The 27223-nt window shown below is 36.1% G+C and overlaps 1 protein-coding gene across 2 annotated transcripts in view; it reads right to left on the reverse strand.

Annotated features, from left to right (window-relative positions):
• Positions 1 to 20454: 20454 nt before the first annotated feature.
• Positions 20455 to 27223, reverse strand: part of TAFA5 (TAFA chemokine like family member 5) — a 395269-nt gene continuing 388500 nt past the window's right edge. For both annotated transcript variants that reach the window (XM_058805781.1, XM_058805782.1), the window contains exon 4: positions 20455 to 20560. In XM_058805781.1, the coding sequence (XP_058661764.1) occupies positions 20552 to 20560 (9 nt within the window). In that variant the 3' untranslated portion in view covers positions 20455 to 20551. The remainder of the gene's footprint in view (positions 20561 to 27223) is intronic.

The following is a 27223-nucleotide window of genomic DNA, read 5'->3' on the forward strand; positions in this document are numbered from 1 at the left end:
CATGCTCTCAACAACATGCCATGCACCTAGCAGATTTGATAACCACCATGCCATATCTACTTTAGTTTACATATACTGACAACGTGAGACATTTCTTATGCATTGCTCTATTTCCTCATACACCAGCTAAAAAATGCCTTTTTTAGCTGGTGTATGAGGAAATAGAACAATGAGTAATCTTTAGAAGTATTTAGAGAAAAAAGTCAATTATCATGAGACCAGTATGGGCCTCTTTGCTGAAGCTCCTAAGGTTATTTGAAACATTTCAGTCGAAAAACACCTTTTTTTCAGGGGTATGTAAACCACCCTTTTTATGAGAACAATCTCTGCAATTATATCATCACTTTGCAATAGAGCATGTTGAATTCTTAATCTTGGTATTGTAAGTGAATATAGTGGGTACCTCAGTGAACGAGAATGAAAATCAACAAACTTGAATACATTAAAAAAAAAAAAGAAGTTGAACTTACATTGAATTTAACAGTTTGAAAAGAAACTCATACATTTCGTAGGACAAATCAGAATCTGCTTTTCTGCAATCTGCTTTTCCATGATGGTAATGGCTACCTAAGAACAGTGAATATTCTTCATAAGCCAATAAACATGATGCTTACAACCCATTTTATTGTTTTTAATTTAAACTTCTAGAAGTTGTAGAAGAAATGTCAAAGACACTATTGTTTGCCACTAAAGAGATTCAACATTTTCTAAGATGCTGTAATTTCAGCATATAGTAGTATTTAGATTTCATTTACGCAAACGCCTGCACTATAAAGTCAAGATGGACCCCAGACGCAAAAGTAAAATTAGAACTAAATCCAAAGTTTTTCAAAACAGGCCTTGGGTTTGGGTTGAAGTTAGTGTGCTTTATATATAGCACATTTTTTCACATAAACATATTTTATATCCCAAAAAGAACAGAAAAATATATACTCTTCATCATTTTCTATTTTAAAGAATAGATAAATGACAACTTAACAAAACCAATTTTTTTATATTGCAATGACCATAAAATGTAGCTGTACTTCTCAATTTAAAGGAATGGGAAAGAATAAATGACTGCTTTTATGCAGTGTTTTTCTATTTACTTTGTATCTTCTTCATTTAAAAAGTCCTGAACTGATCAAAAGAAAAAAGTGGTTCCAATTAGTATCAGCACTAAAAACAAAAATAAATCTGAGGGGTGGGATATATCTATGTATATGGTTAGCAAAGCTAATATTTTTTAATAGGAATCTCTTTCAACAGGATTTACTCTGAGATGATGAGGAAATAAAACCAGTAATTAAATGAGTTTATGAGGCAGAAATAAAATAATATAATAATAATAGTAGTAGTAGTAGATTAGTCATTATTTTAGAAAAATACTGTACAAAATTTGCCATGTTAATTTTTTATTTCAAACGCTATGTCCTTAGCAAGGAAATGCATTTTAGGGTATTTTTTTAGATTTGTTTATTTGTAGAAATTATTGTATTATTTGTAAATGCAGTATCTCTACATTTAATATATGGAATTTTTTTCCCTTTAAGAGTGGAACTGGTTAAAATTTAAATGATAGAGATTAGATATATTTTCTTCAACAAATTTTCCATTTTAATAGAGCACAGGAAAATAAGTGTCATTACAAATTGGGGGGGAATTAATAATATCAAAACAGTCTGTTTAAACCATAATCACAAACACTTTAGTGTTTATTTATGGGACCAGCAAATAGATGCAGTCATTATAATCTGTGATTTGAATTGTTCTCTAAGTCTATCTTTCTCCATAGGAACTGAAGAAAACTCAGTTCAGTGATGATGGTGCCCTGTTTGGGCATGTGGGTTTCTGCAGTCTGAGCACATAAGAAGAATTACAGAAGAAGGGAAAAAAAAAAAAAAAAAAAAAAAAAAGAGCGAAAAAATGAAAAAAATGGTCTGCAACAAGAAAAAAAAAGAAGTGAGATGAACGAGGTCTGGATTCATTCCACTTAACTTGAGATAGCCTGCTAAGTTAGGACTATCAGTCACTCTAGGCTCCCTGCACAGAAAAACAAATTAGAGACAGGAACCTTCAGAAGGCAATTTACCCCACCTAAGAACCAAGTCGTCTTCTGGTGGTTTGTCTCACACTGTTCACCCCAGGGACAACCCTTGCTCCCAGACAAGGTATGCCACTTTATTCCTGTAGGTGTCCTTGATCTTAAGAAAGAGACAGACAAAGTGACAAAAATAGTAAGACATAGAAATTAATAGATGTCTAATCGGGAAAAAAAATTATGAACATGAACAAGAAAAGATTAAGCACAAGTTAATCACCGGGGAAGAGAAAAATTGCAAAGAGGAAACTGAAGAACCAAAGAAAAATGCAACAAATTACAAAGAATTCAAAACAAGAAAAAGCTTTTCTTTCTATTTATAAATTCAAATGAGCAGAGATAGCACTGTGGGTTGTGAATTAAGAGGCTGTGTTTCATTTATTATGTTTTATATTATTTTTATGTTGCAGTAGGCTGAAATTTCTCTAGCCAATTGGCAAATGTTTGTCCACACATGGGGTTTGATGAGCTATAAAGGTGATGATGATTTCAAGTATGCTGGGACTTGTAATATTTCAAACATCCAAAATTGCAGCCAAAGAAAACTACATCCATCCAGATAGGCAAAAATTCTCTAAGCACCCAGACCCTACTGAGAAATTCAAATGAATAACCTTTGTGAAATATTTATATTCACTCACTAAGAAAGGATTGGGGAGAAAAGTGTTCATAAAATGAAAAAGCATCTTTAACTAATTTTTAAGCCATCTATGCTAACACAGGTTTACAAATAATTCAATGTCCATTATTTGTTGAGCCATATACATCTTGTTAACTAGAAGGATAAAATACTCCACTTCCCCCGTTGAGCAGAACACTCTCTTTGACTTGGAAGTTGGGCAGCTACTAAACTCACTTAATTTACACAGGCTATGTAAGATGTTAAATGAACCATAAAGGGCAGATGACAGAGACAAACAACCCTTTTCCCTGGAAGTGCCAAGTTTCAGGGCCTTGGTCTCCCTTTCACACTGACGCAGTGTGTGACACTGGAGGACGTGGCTATCACTCTCTATAAATGGCTTAACCTTCAGCTTTGTGTGGTCTGTCTAGTACTATACCCCGACAATTAAAGAAAATCAATATCTGGCACTTCAATGCTGAAAACATGGAACCCACTTTGGAGGTAAATAATTAGTTCAGAAATGCTTCAGGCAATAATTAACTAAACTAGACTTATTAGGAACTCTTGCCTAAAGCATTTTTCCTTTTCAGAGGTGTTTAATATCTATCACATAACTTCTAAATTATTTAAATTTAGGCATTTCAGCTTTTAACAGTGTTATAATTAACATTGTTTGACTATTTACTCTTTTACACAATAAATTATTCTCAAATCACCACCTTAGCTTCACCTTAGTGAAGCTTTTGACCTCATGTTCATTTATTTCAGTTTTCAAAGAGAAAAGCACACATGTTATTTGATTCAGAAGCCTCTGATTTACATTTCTATTTAATACTCATGGAGAGGGGGGATTGTTTTATATGTTTCTGTTTGAATCTTAGATTATACATTTGATTAAACAACACATTTGCACAAAGAATTCCCATGCAAACCACTGACCATGAGAGTGAAAGGCTTATGTCCTTAGTTGTCTGTGGGACATTTTCCACTGCCTTTAGAAGTAATAGGAACTTATGGAAGACTCTTATGGTGAAGTCCAGTGATGTGTCCAACATATTCCAAGTTTACCTCATTCGACTAAGTGACACAAAAGAAATAAAAAGCAATTTCTTTTGGCTAGATACATTATGTCTCATCAGCTGGCTGGAAATTGAGAGTGGGAAGAGGCAATTTTTGTCAAACTAGATGTTTTTCTTCGTCACGATCAGCTCTTGAATTCTTATCCAGGTGGGGTCTTAGCAATTGCTCAATTTTGAAAACATTTCTGTTGAAGTCACCATTGCTTCTAAAGTTAAATAACACATGTAAAACATTTCAGGATCTGGGCCCCTAGGTGTGTTCTGTTACTATTATAACACTAGAGAAGTAAATTTTGAAGGCAAAAAAAGACACTTCATGTTTCTGGGTGCAGTGGTTCTGTGGTATCCTCACAATCTAAGCTATTATCCTACCATGATTCTTGCAAGTAATTTACAAGAACAAAACAAGAGATTTTCACAAGGCTGGGCTTGGGGCTTGTATGTGTGTGTGTGCATGCACGTGTGCATGCTGCTCAGAAATCCATCCTTCACCTTCAGAATTCTATGGAAAAAAACTTATACTAGAACATTTAAACTAAAAAACGGGAAAGAAAAATCCTAAAGCCCATGTTTATGGGCCTAAAGCTAAACATATCAGTCACCCACAGCCCCTCTGAGATCAATGGAAGGAGTTACAGAATCTCTATATAGAATATTACCCTTTTTTCTCCTTTAATTGAACTGCTTGATGGATAAAATTAGTATTGTATATAATGTATATTCCCCAGTACCTCATGAATTTCATGGATACAAAAGTATGCTTCATCTTACAATCATTTAAAAAACCCAAACATGGTAGAAATTAATAGTCATGGATTACTTTCTATATTTTATAGATTTTATATCATCCATTTAACAATTTAAAGGTGACTAGTTAGGAAAGTCAAACACAGAATCATAAGGTTTTACCTTATAAAGTCAAACACAGAATCAGAGGGTTTTACCTTATAGAGCAAAGTGAATACTTGTGGAAATTGAGACACTCTAATGCAGAAGAGAATTGTCCTGTTTTATTTCACCTACCAATCTTGAAATGCAGAAGTACAATAATGCAAGCAAGATACCTGATTTCAGTAACAGACTTATGCTTCCTGTGTACTCTCTACAAAGAGATTCAGTTCTCTGACCATTGGCACGTATTCTATACTGGAATACATAACTTATCTTCTGGAGTTGATTTATTGGCTGTAAAAGGGTTATAAACAGCTTATAGCATAGGAAAATTGTGGCCTCATTTTAGTAATATAGAATGCAAGCAGCTACATATATAGGTTTTTAAGCTCTCACAAGTCAATAGAAATTAAGTTCATGATTTATAAGTTGTTCAGAGGGTCAAATGCTTGTGCCTCCCTTAGGATAAGGTGAATTGCTCTCAGAACACTATTAACAGTGCTTACAAGTTCTCCACAAACTATATGGAAGATCTGAGAAAAGTTGCCTGTGCTTGAGGCAGTGAAAGCCAAGGCAAAAAATTCTATTCAAGACACTTAACTTTTAGGCATAAAAATTTAGGTAAGATAAACTTTGCCTATCAATAATTTCCCACTAGACATTTCTGTCCCCATTATCTTGTAAATTTTTATATGATTATCATATAACGTGATTCCTATTTTTACTTATTTCTTACAGTTTTATATCACTGATACATCAACACTCACATTATATTAACAGCGTGAATGTTTAATTTTCTTTCCATGTGTTTAAATTTTAAAGCTTAATTCAGTTACAATACTTAAGGCTACATTCATAAAAGATTTAATTAAACACAATTTATTTCAGAGTAGTATTATTTGATTGATTTTTATTTATTTTCAGAAATTGAGGTATAACAGGAACAAAACTTTAGAAAATGTCAATATCTACTATATTTTTAATAAAAATTCCACCAAGACTGTAAAGTATTCATTTAGTCAGTATGTTCTATAGATATTTGGGGAAAAAGTCATGATGTGGGTACATACTTGCCTTTTCTAAGACTATAGATTTGACTTCAGTATAAGAGTAGAAAATGTTAAAAATAAAACATTTGGTCACCTGAAATTATTGTAAAAACACTCCATGGAGGATAAAATAGGTTTGCAAATAAGTTGTTATAAGGTTTTTGTTGAAGGCCAGGGTTATAAGTAAATAAAGTCAAATGGTGCATTTTATTATTTCATACCCATTACAACCTCATGGGTAGATGAGTCTACTGTGAAAACAGATTGATTAATTTTCTGTATACTCCTATATTTTTATATTGAACTTCACCTTATTTGTGTTCTTTTGCCTTTCATGGATTGTTTACCACAGAAAGTTTGGCAGACAATTTTTAGTGCTAGTCCCGTGTTCAGTGTAGAACTTCACTATGACAAGCATTTCATTCTGGTTGTATTATTCAAAGGGAAGTCTAAATGAAGAATGAAATCCTGGCCTTTTTCAGAATAATTCATCTGAAGTCTTAGACATTTTAGGCACAGTCAGCCAGCTTCTACAACATTCAATTAGTTTCCATATATTTTTTTCATATCTTTGCATTCCTCCTGCCCTCCAGGGACATTTTTAATTCTCAATAAACATTGCATCTCATTCAAAAAATATTTGCTCTGTTGTGTTGAAAATAGCAAAGAGTTTAACACTGAACAAATAGAAACATTGACAGTCTAGAAGTAGGATGCCATTCAAACTGAAGGAACGGAAGGAAATGCAAGTGGAGGAAATCACATTACAGCAGGTAATATTTCTTGTTTCTGTGTGACCACAAGTCATCCTTAATAGCATTTTATCATGAAACAATCATACAAACCTCTGCCCAATTGGGATAAGAGCTCAGTCTAACTAAAACATACGTTAGCATGAAGGAAAGTTTAATTACCACTCTCAAGACTGTCAACTGCAAGTTTTTGAACAAGATTATGTTGCTGTCTCCTCAATAAACTCTCTGCTGTACTACAGGAAGATTTCCACTGGAGTTTGTCTAGATTTATTGTGAAACTACATTAATATAATTTTATTATAAAAATGACGGCTTTTAGATGTCTTTATTGTAAACACATCCAACAAGTATTTAATGTCTGAACTGTTCAACATTTTCCCAGATATTCAGGTGATGCTTCTGTGCTTAAAACCAAAGATGTATTTTTATTTAACGATATTCCACAGTTGGTATTGAAATATATTTATATTTATAGTTATATTTATAGTTATCATTTATATTTATATTTTCTGTCATATTTCCGAATATGCTGTCACATGACCACCAGCTAATTAGGGAAATAAATGGAGAATTTAGAGCATCCTATATCTCAACTGACCTTGGGTATGTCAGTGGAAAAGCAACAGAACACATGCATGAGATCAAATTATTGGCTATTTGTCTGACATGTTAGCAGTGATGAGGAAAGCAGATGGAAAAAAAATTATTAGATATTGATCCCTTTCTCATTCCTGCATACCCTTTAATTAGTTTTAGATTGTAAATAATGCTATTGTATCTTGTGACAGTATACATGAAATGATGGCCTGAACTGTATCTATGTAGATTTTGAGATATGAGCCAAACTGAGTGATTGGGAATTTTATGCATTGGAAACATGTTTTTTGTGACATTGCAAATTTTCTTAAAAATTAACATTAAAAAAAATAGAATGCACTTTTGAATGCATAATCAGAGAATAGACGATGAAAGCTAACCAGGACACCAATATGGTCAGGGTTTTTGTCCTTTTGTTATGCCATGGTTGTCGCTGCATCAGCATCTGTCAAGCCAATACCATGCAAACAAGCAAACGTGCCCCTCCATTTTACACACACAGTGGTACCTCACTAAATTATCCTTCACAAAGCTGATGGGAGTCCAGCAGAGTTTTTCAGCTTAGATCTGTTGTCACATGGGGACTGCTCTCTGTAAAACAAGCTCTCTCCTACACTAGACCACATCAACAGCCTGATCACAGGCTCCTATGATTTGCCAGAACAGCAGCACACCTGAGCACTGAGCAGTCTGGATAATTCTCCTGCATGCTTTGAATTCTGGAAAGACTTATTAGCAAGACATCTGTGTTATAAAACTGCAATTACATGGCACAGGGTGCTATGCTAGTTCCTGGCACACAGGTGACCCTAGCTATCTGGTAAGATAGGCTAAATTCAAGTTTGGTGCAGAGAGACAAGAATTTCACACAGGGACAATTCTATATTGGTTCACTTCACATTGTTATGCTCTGTTAATCTCAAAACATCATCACTTCAATGATGTTAAAAACAAATACATGAAAGTATGCACCTGAAATGAAATATAGGGCATGTAATTAAAGTTACCGATTTGGATTTCCCATTCTGTTAGATAGTGGTGCAGAGTAGCAATGAAGTACACTCTTCTCAGTGGTGGCAAACAGGACAAGAGGCAAATTGAAGAACATAAAATTCCATATTAAAACAACAATTTCTCTTTTACTATTACTTTTTTCAATGGTAGGATCATCAAACAGTGGAATAAATTGCTGAGATAAGTTGCATTGTTCAAAGCACTCAAACCTGATTAATGAAGGTCCTGAGAAACCTGCTTTAGCTGACAAGCTCCACCAGTCCCTGCCAAGTTAAACTATTCTGCCAAAAGACATACATTTTATGAATAAATCAGCTGCTTTTTAATATATAATTATATATATATATATATATATATATATATATATATACACTCTTTGAAGAGATGTTGCATGAATATGATGATGACAGACCTTCCAAGTATTTTCAACTAGAGGATCAAAACTTGATATTTATTTTTTTAAAAGTGGGTTACAGTCCCGCATGATAGGACGGATCAAAAAACTCAGCAAGCCACTCGTGTTACAATGCTTCCCATTCAAAACCATCTAGTTTAAAATAAAAAAAAATTTAAAAAATTTTAAAAAGTAAAGTTTCTTGAGATTTAGCAAATCTCTTTTTGTTTCTTTCAGTTAAAATACTATTCATTGCACTCCATTCCACATGCCATGCAATCTACTTCTCTTCCTTCCTCCCAGAGCACCACCAAACCTAAGTTATAGGAAGGATTTTGGAGGAGGGGAGGATGTGGAGAAGAAGATCGAAAAAGGTTCATCCAGCCGTTTCTCTTATGGACTGTCTGTTGCTGGTGACTTCTCAGCAAATGGGTACAGCAATGGGCAGAAGTGCTGCATCTTAAAATAAACTCAGTGAGATGGTCTGAATGGAACTGCCTTAATGGAGCGGCTCTTCTTCAGTAAACACAAGCCACTGGGAAGTCATGGGTTGCAGTTGTGTATTAGTAAGTGCACTACAGTTCTCCATGGCCTGCAATGTTCTGTCAAAGTGATTCCAAAACCTCAGATATCTTTAGCTGGCTGCAAACAGGAGACAGCCATAAATACAATGTCAAAGGCATTTGCTTTGCCTTCTTTAATCCGCTGAAAATATAATTATCCCCAGAGACAGGAGATGAAAGAGACTTGGGAAAAGGGAATTTTTCTCGGTCCAACAAGAGATTGCCAAGAAAGGTGTCTTGTCAGGCTCTATTGGCTTTACTAATTTACTTATTTCGTGATTTCCTTCAGGCCTCATCACCTTTGTTGAGAAACAGTACTGTACTTCTTTTTACATTTATGTTTGTAGTTTGAATTTTTTTTTTTTTTACTGACTTAAGTGGCTTTGAGGATCAGTGGAATTTTGGCTTGGGTTTTTTGGGTTGTTTTGGGTGGTTGGTTTGTTTGGTTTAGGTTGTTTTGTTTTTAAAATGAGCTGGATTAGAGACTACATCCCTTGCAATTATTAAAGAAACATATTAGTTTAAAAAAGCCCAAACAATTACAAGGAAAAAGAAAATCAACTTCCAGGGACCTCAGTGAGGATCAGGGCTGCCCTAGGCCAGCTCCATTCAGCTTGGCCAAGATGGAAACACCACTGGGAAAACAAATTTAACAAAGGTCAAAACACTGCACAGTAGTGAAAAGTGAGGTAAAGCACTGGGAGTCCTGCAGACACCTGGGTCAATAAAAAAGGAAGAAGGGAGGTGCTGCAGGTGCCAGAGATAAGATTCACCTGCAGCCTGTGGAGGAGACCATGGTGGAGCAGGTGTTTCCTTGCAGCCCTTGGAGAGATGCTGCTGGAGCAGATATCCACACTCTAGCCTGCAGGAGATGACACATGGGATGGTGGAGGTGGATATCCTGGTTTTGGCCAGGATAGTGAATTTTTCCACTGTAGCTGTAAGAGGGTGGACGCTGAACCCGTGTGGATGTGTGGAGGTTGTTATTCTACATCACTCACTTCACTTCCAGAGAGAGAAAGTAAGGGATTCTCACTCCAAGGAGGGGAGTGTGACTGGTACTTGTGAAGGAAAAGATGGCCTGTGGAGGGGTCTGCTGCCACTTCATTCCTTATTTCAGGGGTCATTAGGTGCTGGATTGGTCAGTGAGCATCTTTTGCATATAAACCACCCTCATTTTGTATACTTTTGTTATTATTAATATTGATTCTGCTTCCATTTGTTTTCTTGTAAATGATTCTTAACTCAGGATCTCTCTTTTGTCTCTCTCACCAGAGAGATTGGGAGAAGGGGAGAAGCTTGTGGTTTGCTTTTTAGTGGGAGAAATTAATTAGGGAATACTATTCCTAAACCACCACAGTGGGTATGGTCTGAAGGAACCAAAGCATGTGAAAGATCCACTCAGAGCTGGTTTTCCCTTGAGGACTGCAGCCCCTTGGAAGTAACTGTGCAGAAGCAAGGAAAAGTCTCGGGAGGCAAGAGCAGCAAAGAGGCTTTTATGGACTCATCACTACTCTCCCACCCCACCTCCTCCCTGTGCCTCCTGAGCACAGTAGGAGGAGGAATTTGGAATGAAGTAGTGAAGTTGAACTTTGGGAAAAAGAGGAGAAAATAGTTGATCTTTAAATATTGTCTTTTTTCTTACTATCAACATCAATTTATTGTCAATACCTTGGAGAAATTCTCCCAAGTTCAGTCTGTTTTTCTTTTAAGATTAATTCATAGGTTATCTCCCTGTGCCTGTCTCATTTTCTTCCACTGTCCAGTTGAGGAGCAGGAGTGAAAGCAAGGCTGTATAGGTATCTGGCTGCAGGCCAAGGTTAATCCACCTTGGTATAAAATCCAAAGGAAGTTACCTTGAATATCAGGAGCAGCAATATTTTTTAATTCACTGTCAACATGTGGACAGATTCTGTGAAGAGTCTGTTGCCTATGAATATATGTATATAGCTGTATAGTATGTGCAGTACAGGAAGAATCTCACTAAAGTACTCAACTTTTGTTAACAGTACCACAGAAGATGTGAAGAAAAAGTTTCTGTTGTAAAGATCAGCATCTTCAAAAGGCCAGAAGAACGCTCATATATGGAAGACTAAATTAATTTCTCCCTCTACCACATAAGCTCTGCAGACTAAATCTTTAATTTTTTTTTACCAATGTTGCTGTCATAGCTCCTGAGTGTAACATCTATGAGAGCAAGAAAGACAATAAGCTCAAACCAGACACAGTGTACTTCACTACATACATACACATACATTTATCTAATATATTTAAGATAACTTTGTCTTTACCATTTTATTAATAATTGTTTCATTTACCTGTGCCAAGATTACCCCACAGGGTTTTTTTCCTTTTAGTTATCTATTTTCATATGATTTTAACCCAAGAAAGATGTTGTATTCAGGGCGTTGAAATAGGAAAGAGTATTTGGTCTTTCAGTTAATTTGACACATATTTAATATCTTACCACATTTTCAGGTAGCAGAGGGACCAAGGTGTCTCATTACATAAGAGCATTTTGATATTCTCAAATGGTGCTGCAAGGTGTAGCATTTCAATACTTGTCCACTTTAAACTCACACTTATTAAAGCCCTGCTAATGGAATTAGAGAGTTATGATGTTTCCTGGCAGTAGGCATACTGTCCTGTAGATTTTTGCAGAACTTCCATTATCATTAAAGGGAGTTACACACTAGAGTACCAACGTCTATTAATACGAGTAGCATCTTCCACAAACAGTCTTCTAAACAGCAATTTGGGTGTCCTAAAGCTCTCTAGTCATTCAGGAGAAATTACTCTGATGTCAACACTTTAGCAGCAAAGAAATATCCATTCCTCTATAACCACTCACAAGAGACTCTCAAACAAGAGTTTGTTTTAGTTAGTGGAAATGTCTTCTATTCTTGAGCCTATTAACTTGTAACAATAGAAATAATAGGAGCTGAGACAGGTGTAGAAAGTTTAATTCTCTTCTCTCTTGTGAGCTTCGAATTTAAAAAGGGAGTTCAAAATTCATTATAAAAAAGGTTATTAAAATTCATGAATGCCAGTATAATATAATTTTGATCTGCACAGTTTTTCAGGGATTGTTGTCAGTTTCTATTCCACTGCTAGCCATCATTAACAGCAAATATGACAGATACACTAATGAAATCGATTTGGTCATGTTATCAATTTAATTCAAAAACGTAACCCCATTTTATTACCGTGTAACTTATAAAGGCTTATAGGCTAATTTCATCTGTCACTGTAAGTTCTCTGCTGGACTTCTTAATAAATAAATGTATGTTTGTTTTATTTTTTCATATTTTGAATTAATTACTTCAGTACAGCAGTAATGCTGGTTTAGCTCATAGTAGGACTGAAATATTGGTCAATGCACTCTAGTAGGGGAAACCTTTCAATAAAATGAAAATAGCAATAGAGCATTGCCTTGGAGCCTTGCTACAGCTGAGCAATAGATCACTGTGCAGCAATATTCCCTGCAGCCAACTCACTGTCTAAGAAATTAATACATTCTTCATACTCCTATAAGAGGTGTGCCTTGTTGTAAGGACGTTTTTTAAGGTACAATGAAAGCAGAACTGTTCTCATACACATACATCTCTCATTAATAACATTAGAAGGCTCAGCAAGATATTCCTCCTTATATATGTCAATATTTCTTTTTAGCATTGATTATTTGATGAAGCCACTTTATAGCTTTTTTATTTGTTTGGAAAAATAACAGACAAGGTTAGCTATCATTATGACAGGTGTCACGAGATGGCATCATTCGACAAAGACCTCTGAAATATTTCACTGAGTAACCAAATGTTTAAATTTGGGAAGCTTCTCAATTATGAATATAAGCTAAGGCATTATCCTAAAAAGTGGAATGAATTGCAATATTTTTACTTCTGGTTCAAGTTTTTTCTTCAGGAAGAATTATTTTTAGAGCACAGAGAAGTATTGTTGGATGTAAATAGCTGTTTTACAAGCTGATTGCCTTGTTTCTAGACCAACACATCTTTACAAGTAGAAAGTGAACAAGCTATCTATCTAGACTTTGTACTTGTAGTACTTATAATTCTTGTACTTATAATTCTTCACAAGACAGTAAAAGAATGATAAAAGACTTCTGAAAAAGCAAACATTTTTAAGTGGAGAGAGATACTGAAGAAATCTTTCATTCCTGTTCATCTCAGAAAGCTATTCAAATTGCAGGGTTTCATATTATGCAGCCTATACAAAATCCCCTCAAGAGTACAAACCTGAGGGCCAGTTGCCACCTGGCATCCAAGTGCTCAGCTAGAGGCAACTAAAAGCTGGGCTTTCAGTTGGTACTGCATCACACACTGCCAAACCCACACCGGTAGCCAAATCTGATGACTAACCTTAAAATAATTCCTTTAGGAATGCTGGTTACCATTGGAGTGGACATGTCTACACAGCACTACAGGGTGCAACAAATGGGAAAAAAAGGAGAGGAGAGGAAGCTTGCAGAGTTTGTCAAAATGCCTAAAGTGACTGACTACAGTCACCATCTAAATAACATAAAATGGCCTTGCCATGGGGTCAGTGACAAAGATTTCCTCCAAGGATATTTTGTTAATCCATGAAGAACAAGTAATAAAGTACAGGAAACATTAACCTGATGTGTACAATTAAACACAAAGATTTCACAATAACTGTTCCCTCTAACTTGCTTTGTTTGTCTTTGGGTTTAGACAGTTTTCATGTGTTCCTAGTTTGGAAGAAACTCTACAGCAACACATGTAGGTTCCCAGAAAAGCCTTCATCTCAAGAAAAAGACGTGGCCATTTGCTCTTCTCAAGAACTGTCTGTGTCATTTTCAGGGGTGTGAGTTTCCTGTGCACAATGTGGTCATTGTTATTTACTTAGCTAGAATTTTAGCCACTCTAGAGCTCACCTCCAGAGCTTTGATTTGTCTTGCATGGGCTGAAAGTTACATTATCACTCTCATGTTGTGTTCTTCAATATTCTGAGAAGAAATAAATCTGTCTGTGGAGAAAACCAAGTGTTTCATGGCTTCATTGAGGCAGAAATTTTAAGTTGTGTCAAATTAAATATAATTATCTTCAAGGACCAATGTGCATTTTTGCTTGCTAATAGCACGCCATTTAGGCTTATATGTTTTAAAGTTGCCATCCATGTAGAATTTCTGCTTTGGAGTCTATATCTTTGTAGAGTGAATAGAGAGTGTAGACAGAAGGAGCCACATTAATTTTCATCTATCCAGGTGGAGATTGTCTGCATATACAGGGAGAAAAATATGACCCTTGCACTTGCACTTGCTTTAGTCTTTGTGCTGGGAAGGCACTGCCACTGGGGATCTGTGAGCTGTTTTGTGCAATGTGTTTGTACATTAACATAGCCAGGCTGTTAATGTACAAACACATTAACAAACACATCAGGCTTCTACTACCCACTTTTTGTTAGCACCTTCACAATTCAGTAAAAAATTCTGGTTGACAGCAGATGTCAACCTTTCCTGTCATCATAGCCTCTGCCTGAGGTGGGTGTATTGTTATACCTGTGTGAAACCCATACTATAGCATCTGCCTCTCCTCTTGGGAACATAGAAATGTACACATCAGCTTCTTCCAGTGCAGTGGAGGACAGACACAGCTCACAGTGCTTTATACAATGGTTTTGAGGTAGTGCTCAAGCTCCTTAGATAATGTAAACTGCTCTCTGTACATGCCAACAATGTCCTTCTGTTATGTCAGACTCTATACTAATAGAAATACCTTTGGAGTTTTTGCTCCTAAACAAAGATGTGCAGAAATGTTCCTTTTTTATTCTTTGTTTTGTTTGTTTGTTTGTTTTCTTTTTTACATTAACAGTCCTCATGTGTTGAAGCTGTTCTTTGCATGCTACTTATTAATACTTTTAGAGAAATTGCGTTTTGATAATATGTTAATCAACTTAATTCATTTGCACTGGTGTTTTTGCATCACTGCGCACAATATAGTGTTTTAGTGTCACTTTCACTATCCTGATACTGGCAACATCAAACTTAGAAAATTGTGGGCATGGTCTGTGCAAGCCAGATGTGGAGGACATCAGTGCCATGAGCACATTGTGCTTTGTGATTACAGATGCAGATTGTAAGGGTACTCCAAAGGCTTGTTGGAGCTCTGAAAAGTCATAAATAACATAGGATTACCATATGAAACCAGTGACTTGACCTTGACTGAGTAGCTTGAAACCAACATTAGTATCTATTTCAAGAGCAGAAGTCCTTTTTCACATATTTCCAAAAACTGGACATAGTTGAAGCTGCAATTACTTTGATGGTGTAAGAAATAATAAATTGAGACTCCCAATTTTCAGTTTTCCATTTTCTGCTAATATTTGGTGATCCATTTTGTCTCTGCATGTCTTCATATGCCTCCCATATCTTCACTAATCTGTGTAATTTACTGATACTAACAAACTGTGCAATCTCAGTATTTATATTTCATTCATAGTCGGAAGCAGTACAGGAACTTGTGTCGATCCTCCCACAGAATGGCTCATTATTAGTCACTATCTATTCTGGCTTATTGTCATTTCAACTTTTTAGTTTAGTTCCCAGCTTTTAGTTTATTTTTAATCAGTAACAGAATTACCTTTTATATATTACCCGTGGGTCTCTAAGTTTAATGGAATTTATATCTCAAAAGAAGACAACCATATTATCAGTAAAATTCTCATCTCTGCAGTTAAAATAGTATTTCCTTTCTTATTTCCTTGTTTCAAATAATACTCCTTTTGACTCCCCTACCATGTATTGAATACTAAAAAGCACTTATTAAACACTACATACTCTGAAATGAAAAATTTTATTTTTCTCTGGTCTTGGTTGTTCTTTTCTTCAGTTTCTTTCTTGACCTCCTTTCTCTGCTCAAGCCCCAGTCTGAAAGAAGTAGAATATTGTGATTTCTGTCCATCTTTATTTGCTTATGCCCAGTGTGAGAGACTCATTACTTCAATGTAGGATCAATTCTGTGATGTCAGAAAAAAAAAAATAGTCAAGCCATTCCTGTCTTTGTCTGTTACTTATGTATATGTTATTCTTTGTATACATCATACAAAGATGTTTAAAAGGAAATGCATTCTTATGTATTTTTTTAATTGAAAAAGATACTGCATATATCTAGGTTTATGTGATGAAAGAGCTGGTGCTGGGTGGGGTTTTTCTCCTTTGATTAATTATAATAAATATTTCAATTTTGGTTTGCGTTTTTTTGTGGTTTTTTTTTTTTTTGGTTTTTTTTTTTTTTTTTGTTGTTGTTGTTGTTGTTGTTGTTCTTGGTTGGTTGGTTAGTTTTTTGTTTGTTTGGTTGTTGTTGTGGGTTTTTTGCTTTTTGGGTTTTTTTCTGGGCTTCTTGTGCTACATCCACTGCTGGCTTGTTCATTTTTTCTTTCCACTAGTTCAGTTCCCCAGGCATTCAGTGCTATGATTTTTCTGTCATCCAATCATTTACCACCTTCTAGTTCAGCTGTTCCTCACAGCTATAGAGGCTTTTCAGACACAGTGTTGAATTCTTTATTTTCTTCTCGAAACTCTAATTAGTAATCAGGATTGTGATGAGTAGGCTATATGAGATAGTAACTGCCTGGCTTAAAGATTTATGCAACAGCACATGGGTACAATTTCAGTAAACAAGTGGATGATTGAGAATACCACATAAAACCTGAGCTGCTGCTAAGAAGAAATGAATTGGCAAAAAAAAAAAAAAAAAAAAAAAGGCTAAAAGCATAATTATGAAATTGGTGAATGATGTGTCACATTGATTGCTATAGTGTGCTAATGTTTGCTCCATTTGATATCCCAGATGTTAAAAGCAGTACTTAAATGTGTCCTTGCCCGGGCTAACAGAAAGCTACAGAGAAGCTTTTTTCAAAAAATTTTTGAAGGTTTACTGCATTTCTGGAGGTTACTTTTATTAGTCTATTATGTGTTTTTATGTATTATTCTGTTCCTTTTCAAGCATGTTTTGAAAAAGTTACTTGTGTGCAAGCTGAGAAATGACAGATATTTAATAGCATTCAAATAAGACATTACCCTCTGTGTTTCAAATTCTGCTTTGGAAGAGGCACATAAAATACTTTCAGAAACAAACAATTTTTTTATGTAACTTAGTTTTGTAAAATTAAAGTTCACAATATTCTGAAAACATATTGTTCCTGAGAGAGAAACATTTCACCACTGCTCTTAGAGTAGTAATTCACAGTGACAAAGGCAGCCAGTATATTTTGTTTGTTTAAAACTATACATTCTGGGGGAGGACGGAAATGCACAGAACACATTTTAAGTGCCTTGAAGTGTCTGTTGTACACAAGAGACTCAGAGACTAGAACGCATCTCTGAAGAGTAATCAGAATCTTTTTTCTTTGATAGTTCTCATCCAGAGTAGACCTTATAACCATGTACATCTACCCTTTTTCTTTTTGAGAATATAACGTAATTAGAAAACAGAGACATAAGGTTGCATATTCAGAACTGATTGGACTGTATGATTCTAGATGTAAATATTTCAGATGTCCATTCTTAGATCCTCTTGTTCTTAGAGCATCCATTTTCCTGAAAACAAATGACTGTAATATGATCTGTAACTGAACACACCAAAATGAAGGTACCCAAGACATGAAAATGGAAGGGTAAAACTACAAAACACAGTTCATGTCCTCAATTTCCAATTCCGTCTTCCTCTCTGTGTTCCCACATTTCTTATCATCTGGTGAAATTCCTTTGGTGATGTCATGCTCAGGGAACAAGTCTCACTTATAAAAGGATTTTCTTTATTTTTCATAATTTAGCTGAACCAACACAAAACTAAATACTGTAAAGCAACAAAAATGATGCAACATCTTTCATTTTTTCTGTGTTTACTAAATAAGGCTACGAAGCTCCCTTTAAAATAAATCAAAACAGAGAGTTGGTAGAGTGAAGGATCTGGCTCTTGAGGTCTACATGTACAGTAAATCTATTTACCATCATTTATTGCATGACATTTTAAACCTGACATTGGTCATTTATAGTGCAGTCAGTCCATAACACTTTACAAGTGGCTGGGCTTTAATTGCTACTTTGATACTGGTCAAAATCCTATGATTAAATAAGAATTTTGTATATATTTATTTTGTTTGAAGACAAAATGATCCATAGTTCATATTTTCCTGCAACCTCTGCATTATATAAGCCTCAGTGTTTGAGTAGGCTTTAAAAAAAATTCTTTAATTAACTTTTTGTTTTTGTATCTTTCATCTATGGTCACTTGAATAATCTCTATTTCTTTTTCTTTAGTAGAATAGAACTAGCATAACACTAAAAGTTAATTGGAGTATTAGGTAGTATACTTGGAACCGTGATACATTTGCCAGGAAGAAATTAAGCTCCCTTGTTGATTGTATCATACCAGTATGTACTAAACTTATATGCCAAAAGGTACAGTAAAAAGAACAGGGCTTTTTTTTTGTTTTATCATAATTTCTCCCTTGTCTATGCTGTCTTTGCTAAATTTTCACTAACCAATAATGCTGAAAAAGTGGGCTTTCTAACAATGAGGTAAAACACTGAAAACGGGATTAAGGAACAGGCTTTAAATTGTACCTTACATAAAAGTAGGGAAGAGGAGGGAGGGAGGGAGGGAGGGAGGGAGGGAGGAAGGAAGGAAGTGTCAGAATGAAGGAAGTGTCGGAAGGAAGTGTCGGAAGGAAGGAAGGAAGTGTCGGAAGGAAGTGTCGGAAGGAAGTGTCGGAAGGAAGGAAGGAAGTGTCGGAAGGAAGTGTCGGAAGGAAGGAAGGAAGGAAGTGTCGGAAGGAAGGAAGTGTCGGAAGGAAGGAAGGAAGGAAGGAAGGAAGGAAGGAAGGAAGGAAGTGTCGGAAGGAAGTGTCGGAAGGAAGTGTCGGAAGGAAGGAAGGAAGTGTCGGAAGGAAGTGTCGGAAGGAAGGAAGGAAGGAAGTGTTGGAAGGAAGTGTCGGAAGGAAGGAAGGAAGGAAGTGTCGGAAGGAAGTGTCGGAAGGAAGTGTCGGAAGGAAGTGTCGGAAGGAAGTGTCGGAAGGAAGTGTCGGAAGGAAGTGTCGGAAGGAAGGAAGGAAGGAAGGAAGGAAGGAAGGAAGGAAGGAAGGAAGGAAGGAAGGAAAACCTTGCTATGAAGAGCAATGAGTAAAATATTTTACACTCTATTTTTATCAGTACATAAAGACAAAAAAAAAATAAAATTAAAATAAAAAATGCCTTCCAACAGTGCAATGGTTGAATGCATTTATGTAATATAAACAACATTATTCTTTGCTTTTTCTACACAGTCCTCTCTGGTCATGCTTTACATCCAGAATGTCCCAATGGAAGAAAGCAAACGACACCGGTCACTTCAGAGACAACTGAAGTAATAAAACACAACTTAACTCTGAACCACTTTTCATGACTGTCAGAGTTATCACGTTAATTGTTAAATAGGATTTTCTACAAATATACAACATATAAAAACTGTTAAATATATAACTTTAGGCTTTTCAAAATACATTTAATGATCTCTTTCAAACAAGTGTTACTTTTGTTTTCTCTTTAATTTGCTTTCTGGTGCTAAATGGTGTATCAGATGAGACATAGGCCACAGATGACCAAACATGCTCTTTGCAAATACTGTATTATCCAACTTTAACTATCAAAAATGGAACTGTAGAAGAGGCATGTTTAACTGGTTAAAACGGAAAATTATTTTAGTACGAGAAAGTCAATCTAAGTACAGAGGAATAAAGGTGCTGTGTAGACAGTTTGTATTCTTTTTGTCCAAGTTTTTCAAACATAGGTCATTTTTTCTCAGTGCTCCGTTATGCTCTCTTGAACATGGCATTTCAAGAGCAGGTCTCTGAGTTAGTTTTTACTTCAGCTTTCCATAAAGACTTCTGCTGGACAACATTTCAGCTTTGTGAAAGCTGGAATCATGTCTTTGTGGAGACCTTCATTTTAATGACATAACTCTCTTAAGAGTAAGATTGTGTCCACTTTAAAATAGATTTTGCTCTTTGGTCTATTGTAAATACTGAAAGTATAAGAAAATAAAAGCAATTCAGACAGTTTAGGGCACAAGAAGAGTTTCTCTTTTGCACCTCAGTGTCCTCCCATAGGCAAAACAGTCTTCTCTAAGGCTGATTGGGATGATACTCTTCATTGTAGCAGACTCTTCGGATTGAAACATGTAGGTAACAGCAAGTCCAGCAGTGGTGTATAACGCAGATGAAACGTTAACCATGAACTTTTTGTATTGCTAATGCCCAAGCATATCTCTTTTTCTATATTCCTTAGTCCAGTGATCCTTAGAATGGTAGAACAAACTTTAGCTCATAATGCAGAGGAATTATGCTGTCATTCATGAGATACAGAGAAACAGACAGTTGAGTTGATGACATATAACAGATGATGATCAACAGCAGTGTAACTTGACTAAGTTAAGTAGCTCACAGAGAGCCTAAACCACTCCTACGAGGATTCTGTGTTGCTGCATTTGTCAGGAGACCTGTAAATCAATAAGAACAAATGAGTCAGTGTTTTAATTTACAATTCTGCTTGTCTTTGCTGTCCATTATCATAAAATATACTGTACTGAGATTTTTCAAGGAGACAGTTAATGAATTAGAAGATATTTATTTTGCACAGCATTTTCCCTGAGAAAAAACATATTCAAAAGCATACATTTTATTATAAAAACTTTATGCTTTAATAATTATTTCTAATAATATATAGCTTACAATAACTTCAATGCCATCTAATTTCTACTAAGTTTCAAGCATATTTCTTCTCATAAATATCACAGAATGTTCTTTTACACACATTAAAGTTACAAATAACAATGCCAAATATACATGGTGATTAAGATTACTTTTACTTTTTATGTTCAGGATGTAATGAAAAATGGACTTGAAAGCCATGACAATGTATTAAAAATGCAAAGATGTTTGTACTGGAGGCTTTTCTGCAGTTGTTTCCAAAGAGCACTAGAGTGTGACTAATTTAATCAATACTGCCCTCTAGCGATGCTATTACAAGTGCAAATTAATGTAAATAATTGCTATTAATAGTCAATTTAATCAGAAAATTGTTTTAGTTACGCACCAGAAAAAAAAAAAAAAAGAAAAAAAAACTTCACAAAACCCCACAGAATATAATAAAAATGGGAAAAGTACTGCCCAATGAACCTGTTGCAAAGAAAATTGAATGGAAGCAGCATTTCTAAAGAGAAGCAGAACCAAAGTTCACACTATTAAAGAAAACAAGAGTACTGGAAGACAGCACAAACACAAATGAGAAAATAATGACTTATTTATACAACAAAGAGCTAGCTACTCATGCTCACCCAAAATATGAGTTTAGAAATGGTTTAAAAATTCCACAGATTCTGTATACACCAAAATGTTGTGGGGTGTATTAAGCAAGCATGCTTGTTACAAAATGCTGTTTGCATTTTCAAACAGTATCTTCTGCTTTGGCATTGTTCTGTCTCCAAGTAGTCAGAACTGTTATTACTGATGGAAATACCATGCAAAACTCCATAAAATACTGAACAGTGAATGTAAAAGAGCAAACAAATAAGAAAACACAATTCAATTGGTTTAAGCCATATATTGAATTTTTAACCTAATCTTCAGAGCAGTACATGAAAGAAAAATCTGCCTCCAAATCAATTTTGTGACAGCTTGAAACATATGGATCTCTATATATATGCATGTAGAAAGAAAGAAAGAGAGAGAAAGAGAGGCAGATAGACAGATGAATACTTTCCTTACAAGGCATAAAGTGTACGTCATAGATTTCTGCTTTTGTCCTCTCACCTTTTCCAGGAAAAAACACCCCGGAAATCTTGCAAACAGCCTTTTCTTTTCGGACTAGTGATCAGATCTCCAAACCACATGGCCTCAGACAGGCTGAAGGCAAAAAACCTGGTTGATTATTGTGATATATTCCCCTTCTTAAATACACTTTCAGCAAGAGAAATAATGTTTTGCTTCTATTAATTGCCCTCTTTCCTCTTTAAACTCTTTCTTGGCCTTCCTGCTATGCCCCCTATTTTTCTTCCCATTAGAAAAGAACACAAATTTTAAGGTAGTAATACTTTTTAGGTTGCAAGACACAAAGCAAACAATTCATGGTTTATTAGGTCTGAAAGTAAACTATGTGTTAAGAATTAGCTTGACATAGCTCCATCTTTCCTTTATAATGCCAGAATGGCCCACAGCTAAAAGCAACAGTGTGAACTGCTGATGGACTGCATGTTCAGTGTATGCTTCTCTACCACACTGGTCCCAGGAAGAAGAGAGAATTCAGGTACAACAACATACATTCAGAGATAACCTTCTGCTTTGTCCCTTCATGGGGATAGAAACCTCCTTCTTTCCTTCCTTGCCATCCCTGTCTCCACCTTGAACACCCCTGCCACATGAATATGGTATTAACACTTTAAAAGGAGACGAGAAGAGGGGAGAAAATGATGCACTTTAAAAATGCTGAGGAAGGGCACAGAGCAGGCTTGAAATAAAGTGATGACAGGAAGAGGAACAGATTAGAGAACAGGAAGTGAATTTACAACTTTGGACAATGACAGGAAATAATTAAATGAAAGGGGGGAAAAAGCCTATGTTAGCAAGGGAAGTATAAACATCACTTATTAATGAAGGCATGAAAAAGAAGTAAGATAGGTAATAAGATTAACAGATAAAAAGGAGAGAGAAGATAGGAGAGAGCATGATGAGTCCAGAGAAGAGGAAGAGAATGCACACCTACCCTCCCACCTCCTGTTTTTTCCCTTTCGTTCCTCATTACAGGTAAATTAATCACTCCCCAGAAAAACAGACAGATCAAATAAGAGAAAAGAGGGACGCCTAAAAAAAACAAAAAGGACTATTTTACTATTTATAGTAATAGTTCAATCCATAGAATAGAATCATAGAATCAATTAGGTTGAAAAATACTTTTAAGACCATCAAGTTCACCCTAGCACTGCCAAGTCCACCACTAAACCATGTCCATAAGGACCACCACAAATATTTTAAATACTTCCAGGGATGGTGATTCAATCACTTCCCTGTGTAGCCTTTTCCAAAGCTTGACAACCCTTTTAGTGAAAAAATTTTGACTAATATCCAATATAAGCCTCACCAGTGCAACTTGAGGGTGATATCACTCATTCTGTCACTTGTTACTTGTGAAAACAGACTGACCCCCTTCTGGCTATAACCTCCTTTCAGAGTGATAATGTGTCTCTGCTCCTCCCTTTCTCCAGGCTAAACAACCTCAGCTGCCTCAGCCACTCCTCAAAAATCTTCTGCTCCAGACCTTTTCCCAGCTTTGTTGCCCTTCTTTGGACATGCTCCAGCACTTCAATGTCTTTCATTTAAGTGAGAGGCCCAAAACTGAACACAGGATTTGAGATGTGGCCTCACCTGTGCCAAGCGCAGGGGGAAAATCACTACCCAGTCCTGCTGACTGTTGTGGGTACAAGCAAGGATTCCATTGGCTTCTCTGGCTGCCTGGGCACAGCTGGCTCATGTTCAGCTACTGTTGATCAGCATTCTCCAGTCTTTTTCTGCTGGGTTGTTTTACATCCACTCTTCCCCAGCCCTCTAGCACTGCATGGGGTTGTTGTGACCCAAGTGCAGGACTCACCATTTCACCTTGTAGAACCTCCTATATTGTCCTCAACCCACCAATCCAGCCTATTCAGAGCCCTCTGCAGAGTCCTTCTACCCTCCAGCAGATAAACATTTCCATCCGACTTGGTGTCATTTGTTAACTTGTCCAGATCATTGATGAAGGTATTAAGCAGAACTGTCGCAACACTGAGCCCTGGGGAACACCAGTAGTGACTGTCTGCTAGCCAGATTCAATTGTATTCACCACAACTCTCTGGGCTCAACCACCCAGAATTTTTTTTTTTTATCCAGTGAAGGGCGCACCTATCAAAGCAGCCAATTTTGCCAGGAGAATGCTGTGGAAAACAGTGTTAAAGGCTTTACTAAAGTTCAGGTAGACAACATCTGCAGCCTTTCATTGAGTAGGTAGCCTTGGCATTAGTTGAGGTTGGTCCAGCAGGTGAATGCCTTTCATAAAGCCATGTTGGCTGGGCCTGATGCCCTGTGCACGTGCCACAGGATGACACTCAAGACAGGATGACACTCCATGACCTTCCCTGGCACCAAAGTCAGGCTGAGAGGCCTATAACCTACGGCATGGAAGCCCAAGGTGGCAGTTCTGCTGACCTCCCTCTTTACTTCTCTAAGAATTCAAAACGTGAATTGAAACACATGAAAGTACCACTTCCCTAACAGGCAAGTTTAAAGTAAAATGGTGCTTTTGATGGCTGTTTGGCAGTAATTTTTAGAATATTAATTAGCTCATCAGCTTGCAATAATAACTGTAAATTAAATAAATACTTACATAAAACTGCTTCAAACCAGGGAAATTGGTTTTTGCATTGATTTGGTTCTTTTTTCCCTTCACTAAGGAAATTTGTAGCAGCATCAAATTAAAGAAAGGCTACATAACCATCACATAGAACAACATTTCTTCTGTTCATACACAGAACTCATGTCATTTCTAGGTACCAAAGCACATGTCTGTTTGTCACTGACTTCACTGAAGTCAGAATTTCTTCCCAGCTCTTCAGACAGCAGGTTCTGCTTCCTTTGGAAGGAGCCAAATATTTGGACTGTTAGTTTGAGTTTCTTCAAATTTGAGGTACTGAGCAGGCATCTAGTACCAGAGACTAAAATATTACTGTATGTTTTCTGACTGCTTACGTGGTGGAAGTCCAAGCCCTTGTGTGTTCCAAGAGAAAAACAAATTCCCTGTGTGCTCAAGAGGAAAACAAATTTTCCTGCTAATAATCCAAAACATAAGAAGCAATACAATTCACATGACTATATATATCTTACTGTTGTTCTTGGGTGGCTTGAATATGTCCCAAGAGTGTTTGGCTTATTAGAGCAATTATAACACATTCCACTTAATTTGTCTTACTCTGGAGGAAGTAGAATAAGGGTCACTCTAGCCCCAGCTGTGCCCTAATGGTACACAAAATATTTTATTTCTTTATTTTTATGGTCAAAACAAAGGAAAAAAAAGCTATGCAAGTCACCTTGAGAAGATAAGAATATATGGCACTGCTGACTTACACAGGCTTTCTATCAAAAGAAATCCCCATAAAAACCTCTCTTTCAGTGTAGCATCTAGGATTTAACTGAGTGACAAAAATGTTTGAATTTCTCATCACAACCAGAAAGTTGATCCAGGCTTACTGCAAGTGGCAAATATTTTCAGTTAGGATTGAGTTTCAAGTATGTCTTGACCTTTCACTTTATATGGAATCCACATAAATACCAACAATTCCATGTCAAGCCTGATAAAACTTTAGCAGTTTCATCTGTTTTTCACTCTGTTTTTAGAATAAAGAGTTCACCAAAGTTCTGGTTTTTGCTACAGTAGCCACGTGCTCTTACATGACTACCTATTGCAGTCACATTGGCACTCTTTGATGACAATTCTATAATTTTTCCAGAATTGATTTTTGGAAATTTTCTGGATACCTACAAAGTAATTGGTCAAAGTAATTGGTCAGTGTTGCTTGAGAGCTGAACTACTTGTCTAAATTGTGTGTTTTGTACTTTCAACTACAGTCTTATGCCTCTGTGATTCTTAGGATTTTGTGCAGCACCCATGAGTGCAAACAGCTTTTTTTTGTTTGGGTTCTTTTTACCTAAGAAAGAGATGGATGCTGGTTGTACCTGCCTCTGACTCACAAATTACTCATAATAGAAACAGTTCCAAACCTTTTACCAACTGACTGCAAGTCAGATAAACAGCATGTCTTTCCCCTCTGCTTCTGTGGCTCTCAGTTCTAGGTCCCTAAACAACTAAGCATATATGATGCAGAAAGAAAGATGTAAAAGCATTAAAATGCCCTAGGAAAGCCTTACACTGCCTTGCAAGATACCTCCTGCTTTATGGGAATAAAAATGTAAATTTCAGGTGATGATCCAAGGAGCAGCAATGATCTGTTTCATTCATGAGAACTCCCATAGTCCCTTCTGAAAATTTATTTTGTTTCCCTCCCTTCCTCTCCTTTCCTCCACGCTGTTCATATATGAATAACTGAATTCCTTAGTCTTCAGAAAAAAAAGACAAGTTAATCTAACTCTAAAGTATCTGCAGCTATTAGGAATAAGAAAAAGAAACATGAAAGCTATCCTACTTAATGCTGTATTATGTCTCACTGAGCTAGCCACAGGAAGAGGAATTTCAGAGTTCAAACCACAGTACCTACAGAATTAGGAGTTATAATATTGAACAATTTTAGTGTCTGTGCTTCTGGATGAATATTTATTAAAAGAAGTCTAATTTATTAGGTAGTGTATATGCAGGTATATTTTCCTGTGCTGCACTCCAACAAAGTAGCATTCCTGAGTTACAGATAGCAGAATCCTATTACCAGTGCCCTTCAAAAAGAAGATGCCTTTTAACACACATTGCATGTTTCTTTTCACTTCCACTATTCAGCCTGACACAGAAAGAAGTATTTATTCCCAGTCTGAGACTCTTTGCATATGTTTTTCACAATAACTATTTTAATATCAGTCTGTCTCAAAAAAAACCCAAAAAAGTCTCATTTCCCCTTAAATAACACCTCTAGGCCTATCTTCTCAACTTCCTCTGACCATCTGTCAGGACTATCATCATGATCATTAATTTCCTTTTCTGTTAAAACCCTTTTTGTCTCATATTACCATTTTTTAACTTACAAGATCTTGGAATACACTGGGTCAGATCATACACTCCTTTTTCTGAATTGCCTATTACTTCATAAGCATTAGCAGTGAAGGAAGTGGGATTGCTGTTATAGTTAGATAATCCTCACAATGACTGAAAATGTTAGAACCACTTGTTGTAAACCAGCTGAAATACATTTGAACCTGGGTCATGCAGGTAAGCCTTGTTTAAGAGCTCAGCCTTAAGCATGTATAATTACACAAGTTTGGTTTGTGGCATCTGAACACATGCTAAGGAAAAGCAATGGAGGTGACAGAATCACAGACTCATTTAGGTTGAAAAAGGCCTCCAAAGGTCACCAGCTCCAATCTTTCATCATCACCTTGTCAGCTAGACTATGGCCCTGAGTACCTCGTGAAGT

Source organism: Ammospiza caudacuta, chromosome 5, assembly GCF_027887145.1.
Source record: "Ammospiza caudacuta isolate bAmmCau1 chromosome 5, bAmmCau1.pri, whole genome shotgun sequence".
NCBI classification, from domain to species: domain Eukaryota; kingdom Metazoa; phylum Chordata; class Aves; order Passeriformes; family Passerellidae; genus Ammospiza; species Ammospiza caudacuta.